We start from the raw sequence: 13,519 nt of genomic DNA, 5'->3' as shown, positions 1-13,519 counted from the left end.
AGCTGCCTAGAGAGCAGACTCCAAAGATTTGTAGAAGGTTCAAATTTATTATTTAGCAAGATAAAGACCGATGCCTGTGTGTGAACAGACTACCCCAAATGGGAAAGAATCACCTGAAAGATTAGCGGGCACAGTGCTGGATTCTCACATAAGCTACTGTCACAACACACAAGTATTCCACGTTATCATCATTGCAGAAAGTTCTCTTGGGCAGAGCTGCCTCTTACATGACTTGACCATTGTTAGCACTGCTTGTTAGGTCTTAATCCTCGGTTCTTCTCTTTGTTCTTCTTGGAAACCTTCTGGTTCAAGAATTAAAATTTCCTAGAAGCCCTGGGATACCTTGTGTTACAGTACTTTGAACTGGATCCTTTACTTATTTATTTGTTCATTCATTGATTCATTCTTTTTTTTTCCCCCTCTAGTAGGTGTGTACCCAAGTCCTATCTTTACAGTATGTCTAATGGTTAATCATTTTCTCTATTTGTAATAGGCCAGAAATATACTTAGTGATTCGTTTTATTCTGACACTTTAGTGAATAAAAACAGTCAGTACACATATGTATAATTGAATCACTTTGCTATACACTTGAAAATAACACAACATTGTAAATTAACTATACCTCAATTAAAAAAATAATAAGCATATCAAAAAATAATCAGTACAAAAAGAAATTTTTTACTGGTTTTAGTGCCGTTTTTTTAACTTAGAAGATGTTCTTAATACCAAATAGAGATGTATGACGTGTTGTGTGTGTGTGTGTATTTTCATGTTTTTTTTATGAGCACAGACTGAAAATGTATTTGTTTATTTACCTCTCTTTTAGTCTCATTTTTTACTTTCATTAAGAGTAGGAGTTGCTTACCTGGATTCAGATCCCAACTCTGATATTTATTAGTTATTTTACCTTGGGCAGGTTACTTAATCCCTCTCATTCTCATTTGCCAAATCTGTAAAATGAGAAAATATTATTAACTTGCTTACAGGAGGTTGTAGAGGCTGTCGGTAATGTATGTACAGTGCTTAGTAAATAATAGGTCTAAAATAAGTAGTTATGATCATAACTATTGTCTGTGCTTAGTAGGTAATCAAAACATATCAAGTAAATGATTGTTATCACAGACGGAGTTTGTGTAATAGCTTATGTACTATAATGTGTCACTCTTCTTAAGTTCCTGGAGGGGGAAAATGAAATGGAAGAGAATTGAGAAATGAAAAAAGGTCAGTTATCATCAGGCTTGCTGTTCCTTTCTCTCCTTCCATACACCTGAAAAAAAATGGGGAGAAAAAAGCCTTTTTAGGGCACATTGACAAGTTATGCTTGTATTGTGTGGAAGTAGAATTATGATTTTTTTCTTAATACCTTCCCTAATACCTTCTGATTTGCTGACATTTTGTTTACTCGAAAAGCCTACGATGGCAAAAATGCAAGTTGATAGGCAGTATAATGTAAACATTGAGAACATAAACTCGAGCCAGACTGCCTGGGTTCAAATCCTGGCTCTACCTCTTACTAATTAGATATGTCCAAGAACAGGTTATTTAATAACTAACCTTTCTGTGGCTCAGTGTCCTCGTCAAAAAAAAAAAAAACATTGGGGACAACACTGGTAGCTAGTTTATGTAACTGGCCTTACATCTATATAAAAAGCATAAAGCCTGGCACATAGTAAGCATTATATAAGTGTTATTATTATTATGGTATTGGCCTTTGGTAATGAATCAGCTGAGCCTTTAATATACTGCAAATACAGTTACATGGAGATTTTGAAAGATATGTGAGAAATGTCTAAGTAGGCTCATCTTTTGGTATTTTTTCCTTTCTGACTTACGTACATGATGTCTACCCCTTGGACTTGTTTCCTCCAGAGTTTAGCATGACTCAAGTGCAGTTACTGCCTCTCCAGAATTAAACCTAGCCCCTGTCTAGTCTTAGATCAGCGTGTAGAGGGAGGTGGAATGAATGTGGGCTCAGAAGTCGGGCAAGCCTGGTGGGATTTGAAATCCAAGCTCTTTGCTTTACTAGTGGAAAGAGCTTATTCAACCTGTCTCAGCCTCAGTTTTATCTGTTAAATAGGAATAATGCTACCTACCTTATAGCAGTGCTGTAAGCTTGATAACATGTGTTTAAAAAAAAAAAATCACTGGGATGGAATATATCTTGGTTTGCCTAGGTCAGTCCCAATTTAAGCCTGTGGTTCTGGCACAATTATTAATAGTGCCAGCTTTCACTCCGAAAGTGTCTTGGTTTGGATGATAAATTATGTGATCATCTTACCTGTCACAGTTCCTTGTATAGAATTGTCGTGCAAATGGCACTTCTACTTTTCTTTATTAATTGCTTGGCATTAATATACTTGATGAACCAAGTTCAGCCAGGCAGTGCATATTTAATGAATGCCCACTATGTTTAACGTGCTGTTTAGCTGGTCTGCCAAGCTGCGGTTATGAAAACACGGAAGGGAATTTTAAGTAATTAAAAGGAGATTGGAGATTTAAGAAAATGTAAAATGTAAAAATGTGCTGCTTTATGCTTTTCTAGGTTTACCTTATAAATTTGAAGTACAACAGATGTTAGAAGAACCTCGGTGGGGATTAGTGCTTGAAAAGACAAAATGGATAATAGAAAAATACAGGCTATCCCGGAGGTATGTACTGTGGTTTGAGATGGTTGCACATCTGCAGTGTTTCTCATTAAATCACATTGTAGGGAAAACCCAAGTTAAATATAAAATTGTGATGTATGGCATCAGTGATAGTTTATTACAAAACTGATTCGTTTATAGTATTTGTTTCATTGGTTTGTTTTCATATTTCTTCCAACAGCAGTGTCCCCATGGATAAAATCTTTCGCCGGGATTCTGACCTGACTTGTTTGCAGAAAGTAAGCTGCCTTCACTTTAATTGGTTTCATTGCTCACAGATTTAAAGCTATTCATCTTGATGTGTTTTCCCATGATGCCTAATGCTTTGTGAATACGCTTTTCTGTGTATTTCCTTCATTGCTTTTTCCTTTCTAAAATTAATTTCTAGGAGATAATTAGTAATATGTTTTGGCACCCATGCTTGCATATAGAAATAATGCTGTTTTAGAAAAAATTTGTCCATGTTGGCTGATAAATTTCTTAGCACATTATTATTGTACACAATGGAGAACATTTTTCTTATTTTATTAAATTCAAAAGTGCCATGTTTCCATTTAGCTTTAACAATTGATCATTTTTAAAAATGGTAGTATAAATCTAACAATTAAATTTAAATGGTCATTTTACTTAACTTTCTGGTAGGAAAAAAGAGTCTTGAATTATTTTATTTCACTTCTAGTTTTGTTTCTATGAGTATAATGAATTTCAGTAAGATTGGCAACATTGGTCTTTTTTTCCTTTGGTAACAGTTTGGGAATAGAAAATTTTTAAATTTCTTTTTAATTTTTTTTTTTTTTTTTTGGCTGCGTTGGGTCTTCATTGCTGCGCGTGGGCTTTCTCTGGTTGCAGCGAGCCGGGGCTACTCTTACTGCAGTGCACGGGCTTCTTATTGCAGTGGCTTCTCTTGTCGTGGAGCACGGGCTCTAGGTGGGCGGGCTTCAGTGGTTGCAGCATGCGGGCCCTAGAACATGCAGCCTTCAGTAGTGTGGCATGCGGGCTCAGTAGTTGTGGCTCTCAGGCTTAGTTGTTCGTGGGATCTCCTGGGACCAGGGATCGAACCCATGTCCCTTGCATTGGCAGGCGGATTCTTAACCACTGTGCCACCAGGGAAGTCCCTCTTTTTAATATTTTTTACCCCCTCCTATTATAGCCACTTTTTCTTTGCTCTGTTGGAAGATTAATATGCACATTTCCCAGGAAATAGACTCCATCAATCTATTTTTGAAATGGTAGAATCCTGTATTTTTATGTCCATAGATTTTTATCCCATAGGATTCATGGCTTTGTAAATAAAACTACTAAAAAAAGAAGCAAAGTCACAAGTTTGTCCAAAGTAGAAAGCATCATACATGCAATTTCAGTTTTATCTCCTTATATAAAATCAGAAAGGAGCTGCACCTCACCTCCTCTGGCCTCTACTGAGAGGCCCTGGCGCTCTGGGCCAACGCCTGGCAGCTGCAGGCCCAGCTGGGTGTCCCCTCGGGCCCAGACGGCCCTCTGCTGACCCTGGTGGGGCTGGCTGTGTGCCACCAGGAGCTGGAGGACCCCAGGGAGTCCTGGGCACGCTGTGAGAAGGCCCTACAGCTGCTGGGGGACAAGAGCCCTCACCCTTTTCTGGTACCATTTTTGGAGGCCACAGTGCAGCTCTCCTGGCACCTGGGCCTGGACAAATGCCAGTCAGAGGCCCGGCTCCAGGCCCTGCAAGAGGCAGGCCTGATGCCCACACCACCCCCCAGTCTCAAAGAATTACTCACCAAGGAGGTGCTGGACTAACATACCTAGATTTAAGGCCGCTGTGGGGAGAGGCGCTGCCCCAGGATGGGGGTGGGGTGAGGGCAGATGAGGACATGGACAGCAGTTGGGAGGCACCTGGCGTCCTGGGAACCCATAGAAGTTCCACAAACAATTTGTAGCGGACTGAAGAATGTGCTGCTTCTGTTGAGCTGGGCTCAGGACAAGCTTTGCTAAGCATTCCTCAGCAATGGCTTCCTGCATTTCAGCTGTACAGTTATTAAACACATGTCTATCCTCAATCACCTTTAAGGAGAATGTTTCTCGTTTAAGTATTAGAAAATGGGAGATTTGGAAAGGGATAAAATAGTGATAGTGATGCAAACCCTCTTCTCACCACTTTTTGTGTTTAAATATAAAACTTTTCTTTTCAACTAGCTTTTGGAGTGTCTGAGGAAAACTCTGAGCAAAGTGGCCAATTGCTTCATTGCTGAAGAATTCTTGACTCAAATAGAAAATTTATTCCTTTCCAATTACAAAAGCCAGCCAGAGAATGGAGTGGCCGAAGAGAAGTGTGCTGTGGAGCCAAAGGCGCTGTTAACGTGACTATTTTAAAGTAAGACGTCTTAACCGCGACACAGTAGACCGTACTTTCAGAGTTATAGCCTTGAAATTATTGTAATTTAGTTAATAGTGGTACAGCTTTGATTTTTTGTGTGTGTGTGCTAGTTCACGAAATCCAAATTTTGCCACATAAACCATGTGACAAGAAAGAGACATGGACTCATATGTGGCGCTTAGTCCTCCTCGGCCCGGTCAGCAGGGTGTGGACTGAAGGGCAGCCTCCCTGCTGTCTTCAGATTGATAAGTGCGCTGTGTCTCAGATTTTTATTTCCCCCTGAACTAGTCATTCCAGTTTTGCTATCTCCTGTCTCGTGAGGAGCACTTCCATTCTTTTCATGTGTTTTGGTGAGGCTTGTTTATGGTTGCAAATGAGATACGGGTGGGTGGTCACAGCATAATTAACATGGTTGAGAACTGCTGGTTTAATGAATCCAAGGACATGCTGTGGGAGGACAGGGGAGGCATCAGGAGAAAATCTTCAAAACAGACAGGAGATCTAAAGGAGAGAATCAAATTACCAGTTTTTTAATTACAGATATTTGCTTCCATTTTATTGTATAACAACACTACTATAGGATATGCCATTTTCTCAGCTGAAACATTTTGTATGGATTTCAGATACATAACATAATAAGCTTCAGCTATAGGTCCACTTATGTTCATTTGTGTGATAAAGGCTCGGTTAACTAGAACACAGGTAATCATAACTCTTAAACTAGACTTCTTTTTTTTTCCTACTACCTGCTATGAGGAAAAAGAGGCAGATTACAATAAAGCTTAAATAAATCAGACTTAATTTTAAAAACAAAAAATCCTTCCAGGACATATCATGTATTCTGCCCCGTTTCATATACTTGCTGAATCCAAAACAGGGATCAGTGGACTTTTTATGTAAAGGGGCAATTAGTCAGTAACTTAGGCTTTGCAGGCTACACACCATCTCTATCAGACATTCTTCTTTATGTTTTTTAACAGCGCTTTAAAAACATAAAACCATTCTTAGCTCATGAGCCTCACAGAAAACAGGTTGCTGGCCATTATCTTCCAAACCCTGCTCCAGAGAATTGCAAACATTTAGAATTTATTTTCAAATGCATGAGCCTGAGACATTGAAAGGTCTTGCATCATCTTCAAACAACAATAAAACTAAAAATTGTGATTTACATTTAAATTTGCTTTCAAATGAAAGTTAGTAGTGATGCTGCCTGATTTATTCTGATAGATTTTAGTTTACTTCTGTTAACTAAAGAATTGACTTATGTCCTTTTCCCAAGCATTCTTATTAATATCAGTTTTATTACTTCTAATCTGCATATGATTCTGTATTTTTACCTTTTTTGGTTTAATGAATATCCAAGGAAAATAAGTCAGTATTGGAAGGAGCAGTGAGCCAGTTTTAGATGACCTGGGTCTTGACTCAACCTTGTGATTTGAGGGATATAGTTTACCTTCTCTGGGCCTAAATTCATGTGTAACCGAGGTCTAAATTATCTGCCCTGCATCCTTTCAGGTCTAAAATCTTATGATTCACTCTGACTGTTGGACTTACCCACCTGGAGCTTGTATTTTGAGATGTTACAGTTCCCAAATTAATGAATGTTTGTAAAGAAAAATGGTAGTATTTTCCATTTTTCTATATGTATTTAGGATAAACGGTGAAACATAACTTACAAAGCAGTTACTTTTGGGACTGGGCTTATTAGAGCTATAGACCAAGAATCAGGAAACCTGAGTTCTTACCCTAATTCTTTTACCAGCTTTGTTGTGTGGCAGTGGTAAGATCACATAAACTTCTGGACCTCAGAATCTTCACCTATAATTCAAGGGCTGAAAGTCTGTGATTCTGTAAAAGGGTAGTGATTTGTTCCTTTCTACCCCTCCTTTTGACATACTTTCTTCGTTGTATCAGGAACAGATCCTAGAAAGTGGTATTAGTTAGCTTTCTTGCTTGACATTTCCCAGTAATATTGATGAATTGGGGTTGGAAAATAGTGGAAATTGATAAAAGTTCTGTTCTCAGTCTGGGTCCTCTGCATGCTAGTGGTTCACCACATTTAGTAACCTAAGCCATACTGTGAGGAGCTCTCAAAGGTGGTAATATTCAGAGTTTAGAGCTTTGAGAGAACAGTTTTTAAAATAATACTTTTTTTTCTCATGACAGAGTACATTTATGAGAAAATATTTTTTAAAAAGCAGAGAGCACAGTTAACATTTTGGTATAAATCTTTCCCCATTTTTCTTTTTGCATCATGTAATTTTATATTAAAATCTGATATCTTCCTCCGCCCCTCCCTCATTCTTTGTTTTTTTTTTTTCTCATCATATTCTTAAAACATTTTTGTAACTACAGGTGCCCACATTCATGTCACTGCCAACCTTGGCCTGCTGAGGGCAGTAGGAGCCAGGCCTTGAGAAGCACAGAGGAAGTCTAGGGCTGAGGGTGGCAGTGTAATGCAGGAAGTTTAGGAGGCAGGGTCTCAGAGGGAAACCTACCTCTAATAATGTTTACAGAGTGAAGATGGGACTTGAAAACATCCAAGTCTCTTCATCCTGATTTGGTTCTTTCTTTTGCACAGTGACAACAAAATAATGAGCTTAATTTATTTTCCTTTTCCAGCTTGCCTGGTGGAAATTGACACAAATACTTCACTCGTATTTGACCTAGCACTCTTAAAAATCTAATCCCAAAGTAACATTCAAAAAAAGAAAAATCAGTGGAATAAGACCCACAAGATCAGACTCTCCTTACCCCTCTGTAATTTTAGCCTTGAACCATTGGCCCTCAAAGCAGCTTTATGACTTTCATAGACCTTAGACACTTTTGCCTTCTTAGGCCTCTTCTTCCATAAAAAATTAGAAAATAATGTTACAGTTGCATTTGTATAAAATGAATTTTATATATAAACACATCCTTAAATCTAAAAGTTTGGTTTTTTTCTTATGAATTTAAAAGAAATTAAAACATTTTGGGGGGCCTCTAAATGTATTACGGGCCTGAGACCTGGTGCCTAATAGATAAGTTGGCCCTGCCTATACTATGAAGGGTGCTATTGGGAAAATGGCAGTCACTACCCTCTCCCCTATAAGCCCACCTCACAAACCCTAGAGGAGCTTTGCCACACAGCCAAGAACATTGCAGTACCTGCAGCTTTAGATCCATAGACTTGAACTTTGTTCTTTACTGATGTGACCAAAATTCAGGAGTGTTACTTGGGACCATTCATCCCCCAAAGAACGATAGGCCGCTGTGGCTAACTTCAGTTTTCAGGTAGATATTTTATTCTATTCTTAATCAATAGTTTTGAAACTCATGCCACATGTCCCGCCGTCTTTTCTTCCTGCATTTCCCTCAAGCCCTTTATTTTCATCCTCACTCCCTCACTTCTTACCTGACAGTGTATAGGTACAAGATCCTTCATTGTCATGTGTTGAAAGCAGGGCCTGAAGAATAGAGTTGAACAAACCCATTCATATTTCCCAGAAGCTGACTAATGCTGCCCCAGCCCTCTCTCCATAACTTTCCTCCCCCAAAGGACTGGGGCAAGGGCTGTGACATGCAGACCATCTGGGCAGCAGAGGAGGCTGTGGTCTCAGCATGCCAACCTGAGTGGGCTTCCTGCTCTTCAGTTTACCTTCTTCTTTGTCTTGCTGGGTCCTAATGAAGTGAGCTGGAGGACCTGGAGGAACTGATGCAGTCAGGAGGCCCTAGAACTGATGCTTTGTTCTGTCCCTACAAAAGAGCCATAGGACACCTGGCCACCCGGAAGGTAGCTACCATCCTCAGGTCATCAACAAGCATCCAGTTGGTGGGTTTCTCAGTAGAAATTAAGTCAGGGTACCCAAATGTTGTGGGATTTTTTTTTTTTTTTACCTACACTTCTCTACCCAGAGCTAGGCACTAAATCTATAGAGTCACAGATTATGACATTTAGGAAAACTTTTTTCTCACAAGCACGAAGAGAAAAGCACATACATTTGTAACATCATCTGTTTCATCAGGGTTAATACAAAATTTAACAAAGAAATTTGATCTGCATCTCCAATTTACCAGTGGTTTAATAGTTTTCTTACAAATTAATACCACATTTTGGAATATTTCCAGAAAATCACTGTGGAGAATAATGTAATATACTTTAGCTTAATTCCTGACCTTTTCTTAAATGGTTTTATGTGTGCTGTTCCCCCAAACTCTTTGTTTTTTCATTTAACCTATAATTTGTGCTTTCTGGTATTTTCTAAATCTTATCTTTCAAGCTACCTTAAATCCTTTCTGGAGCAAGGCAAAGAATAAATATGTCATCCCCCCTAAGTCAGGAGAAAGTCAGAATATCCCAGAGAAGCTGTGATTATGCCAGGGGCTCTATACCAAACTAATTTGAACAGGTAAAATGAACTCATGGTATCTGGGTTGTTTTATTTTTATACCTTTGACTATATTTATGAATATATTCATAAGAACTTTAATTTCAGCAAAAAATGCCTGATCTGCCGTCTTTGAGGTTTCCTGGGGTACTCTCTTAGGAATTAAGAAGTATGTTAATTATGATTTTATAGTTTGTATTCCTGTTTCATAGGTTACCACAGAACATTTGTTTCAACCTATGGATTATAAAATAGTATTTAGATTGTAGCATGATTTAAATAGATAGGTCATATATATCTTTAAATTTGTGGATTTGATGTGTAAATTGTGTATTATGTATAAGTTTACTATGATTATTGGTAAACCTGTTGCTCTTGTTTTTCCCAGATGTTATCAGTGTTTATGGATTTCTTTATTAGTTTGAATTTTGGAATGTTCTGTAATAAGATATAATGATTTCAACTATTTTGTGCTTTTAAATATGCCATGTTGTCTATATCTGTAATAAAGAATATTGTAAATATTAATGTTTGTACAATTATTAAAGCTTTTCTTCAAAATGAACTCTCCTCCTTGTACTTATTTTATGTACTGTGACATAAAATATATCATTTTGAGCTTTGGGGTTTTAGCTTGTAAAATTTAAAGGGAAACATTCTGAAGATTCTATATAAATAAAATTTTGAAAGTAAAGTGGTGAGTCATTTGGTTGCTTTCTAAATCATCAGCAGCATGGACACTGAATTACAAACAATGCCCCATTAATTCAGCAAACATTTGTTGAGCATTGTAGGGGCACAAAGATGAATGTCTTGCTTGCTTTCCACAAGAATCCTACTACCTACTACCTAATAAGTGGGCAACATAAAACCTAACATAGGTAGCTAAGACACTAGGATACAAACTGAACTGATTATAAATGCCTGTAAGACTTCAAGGGTCAGAGGTGTTTAGATAAATGAGAATTCTCTAGAATGTAAGCAGTGAGATTAATTGCTTGGAAGAGATCGCCTTTAAACCAAAATGACATTTGGGGAAGATGTTCTGTAGGGAAGTGATCTTAGAGCATAGGCATGGAGGTAAGGAATGAAAAAAGATTTAGAGTGGCGAGCCTTTGGCCAGAGGGTAGGGTACATGAAGATGTTAATTATGAAGGTAATTCACATTCAGTCAACTAAGGATACGAAAGGTATAAATTAACAGAAAATTCTCACCTTAGAATTAACTCATTAACTGGTCTTTAACTTCCCAGTCCTTATTTTCTGCAAAACCTATCAATTTCAAAAACAGAACAGGATCAGACTTGTGTATATTCAGTACATATGTATCTTCAATGTCTGTCCTTTTATTGAGGACTTCTTTCCATCTCAGCACATAAACATCTGTTCATTCCTTGCAAGAGGTACATAGCATTCTGTAGTATAGATTTGCTATAATTAATTTGATCAGTTTTCAACTGATGAACTTTAGATGTTCCCATTTTTCTATGAAAAATAACTTTTGTTTGCACACTTCTAAAATTTCTCTGAATAGATTCCTAGGTGCTTAATTGCTAGATAAAGATCTATGTACCCCTTACATTTTGTTAGTATCTACAAAAAAAAATTTCAATGTCCACAAGCTAATTTTTCTCATAGTAGTACAGCCACGTTCATCATCTTGTTTACAGAACCAATTTGAATTCAGGCTCCTAAATGAAAGTAATTTAGGTGGCAAAGTATAATAAAATCCTAGGAGTGCTAATTCCACGAGGCTGTACAGCTGTTATGGATTCCTGCTAATTAAGCATTTGCTATAATTTTCTGATTGGCCAGCGTCATAGCCTGTAGCTCCAGACCAGCCTTGTCCCACAATCCAATTTGTACTGTAATAATGGTTTTTCTTACTGTTGCTGATGTGTTTCTACATCAATGATTCTCAATTATCTTCCTATAGAATGCTAGCTTAAGTACAATATTGTCCATATTTGCAAAGAGATATAGCTAAATAAAAAACTTGCTTTTGTCTTCCATATTTTCCCTGCTATCAAAAACGAACCTTATCAGTTAATAACTCTGATAGTTGTTACTGGGTATAATCCATGATTCCTCTCCCACCTTCCCCCATTAACAAGTTCACCTCAAAATGCGGAAGAATTGGACAGTTTCTGAAAGCGAGTTCACTGCTTAGTTCATTTTACCTAGATTAGTGATCATTGAACATTCTTTTGTTCCAAAACACCTCATAATCAGGACTCAGCAGTAACTGTGGCATCTTGAACCATCAATAACCAGAAGATTGTCCACATCAGACTCCCTTTGTGTAACAAAATAAAGGAAATCTTGATAAGACCTTTTTCAGAACCATCTTCCTAATCACAAAACAATGAGTAGACTAATCCTCTCTGTCACAACCCCCGCCCCCACCCCCAACCCCCCGCACCGCCAGACAGAGAGAGACAGGGAGATTCCTTTCAGGCAAAACCTCTAATTAGATTGCAACGTCACAGATTTGGAGAGTATGTTAGGATAATTAAAGCTAGCTGCTAGAACAAACCACCCCTAATTTTCAGTGTCTTAACACTGTAGGTTTATTTCTCACACAAAGTGCACTGCAGCTGTTCTGATTGGGTGGCTCCCCTGAGCAGCTCAACTCCCACAGGTAATTCGGGTACCCAGATTCCTTTCACATGTAGCTCTGGCATCTTGTGACTCTAAGTAGCACAGGTGTAATCCATTTGAGGACAGGTCGAGAAAAAACAGAATCACACATGATAATTGACCTTGGCTTGGAGTACACACATCGGTTTGCTCACATTTCTGTAAGAACTAGTCATATGGTCCTACGTTGATGCCAAGAGGGGCTGCTCAACGGAGTCCTGATTGCACAGCTGCTTCACAAGATTCTACACTGTGGAAGGAGAACACGAATCTTTGTTAGTGACTAGCCATCTCTGTTACAGATGGCTAAGGTTGGTTTTATAAAATGTTATGAATTCATCTTCAAATGGACTTTAAATTACTGTGCCAGAGCCCTAGTATTAAAAGAAAATGGATAACGTATCCGCCTAAAATCAAAGAATCTTAAAAGTTGGAAAGGACCTTGGAAACGTTTAGGCTTAGAGTTCTATCTTCTAATATGAAGAAACCGAGGTCCATGGAAATGAAGCAAGGCATCGCCCAGTCATACAGTCAAGTTTGTAGAAAGGCTACGTCTAGAAAAACCACAGTTTTGCTATTGCACCATTCTTTTGAGTGATTCCAAATTATTTTTAATTTCATGGCATAAAGAACTACTTTGAAGATATGTGCAATTCAAATCTTCAATATAATTTATGTTTTAATTTAAAATGTAATTTTGTCTTTCAGAACTGCAAGATCTAATAAATGCCCAGAACATGACTTTTATGGAAAAGTTGACTAAAGAATTACTATTAGAAGTGATATAATTAATGGCCCTTTATTAGCTTTAATCTAAGATTAGCTTTATTAGCTTTATCTAAGATTAACGAACCCCAAATCTTTGCTGTTAGCTTATAAATCCACAAAGCTACATTTGTTCAGTCTTTTTAATGAAAATGTTGATATCTAAAGCCATTAGAGGGCCCTCCATCACAGTCTATGAGCACGATGATCTCAGCCCTGCAGTGTTGATTGGCTTTACAAAGTCAGAGAAGGTTGTACATCAGGCTGAATGTGTAAACACTGTAAATCATTTGGTTGCCTAGTGCCTTGACATTGTGTGATCTTGGGGTGAGCATCCTTGTTTCATGGTATCTACAGTGTAGCCATTTTCATTTCTCAAGGTTTCATTTTGAAGGTATTATAATAATAGCGTCATCCATTTATAGTTACAGTTCTAAATGCTATACATAACAGTATAACATTTAATCCCCACAACAACGCTGAAAGAAGTTTCATTATCCCCATTTTAAACTTAGCTTTAGGAGACTGGTACAAGATGTTGGAGTAGAAGGATGTGCGCTCACTCTCTCTCGCAAGAGCACCAGAATCGCAAGTAACTGCTGAACAATCATCGACAGGAAGACACTGGAACTCACCAAGAAAAGACACCCCACAGCCAAAGAAAAAGGAGAATCCTCAGTGAGACAGTAGGAGGGGCACAATCACAATAATATCAAATCCCCTAACTGCTGGGTGAGTGACTCACAAATTG

General features: G+C 38.0%; 1 protein-coding gene across 2 annotated transcripts in view; it reads left to right on the top strand.

Annotated features, from left to right (window-relative positions):
- The window catches only part of MYSM1 (Myb like, SWIRM and MPN domains 1), a 41,242-nt gene extending 31,233 nt beyond the window's left edge, over positions 1-10,009 (top strand). For both annotated transcript variants that reach the window (XM_060022785.1, XM_060022796.1), the window contains 3 exons: positions 2,544-2,649; positions 2,828-2,885; positions 4,816-10,009. In XM_060022785.1, the coding sequence (XP_059878768.1) occupies positions 2,544-2,649; positions 2,828-2,885; positions 4,816-4,983 (332 nt within the window). In that variant the 3' untranslated portion in view covers positions 4,984-10,009. The remainder of the gene's footprint in view (positions 1-2,543; positions 2,650-2,827; positions 2,886-4,815) is intronic.
- Positions 10,010-13,519: the final 3,510 nt, after the last annotated feature.

The sequence above is a fragment of the Delphinus delphis genome, chromosome 1 (assembly GCF_949987515.2).
Source record: "Delphinus delphis chromosome 1, mDelDel1.2, whole genome shotgun sequence".
Taxonomy (NCBI): Eukaryota; Metazoa; Chordata; class Mammalia; order Artiodactyla; family Delphinidae; genus Delphinus; species Delphinus delphis.
Note: the sequence above shows the minus strand (reverse complement) of the source record. Positions and strands in the feature narration are given on the sequence as shown.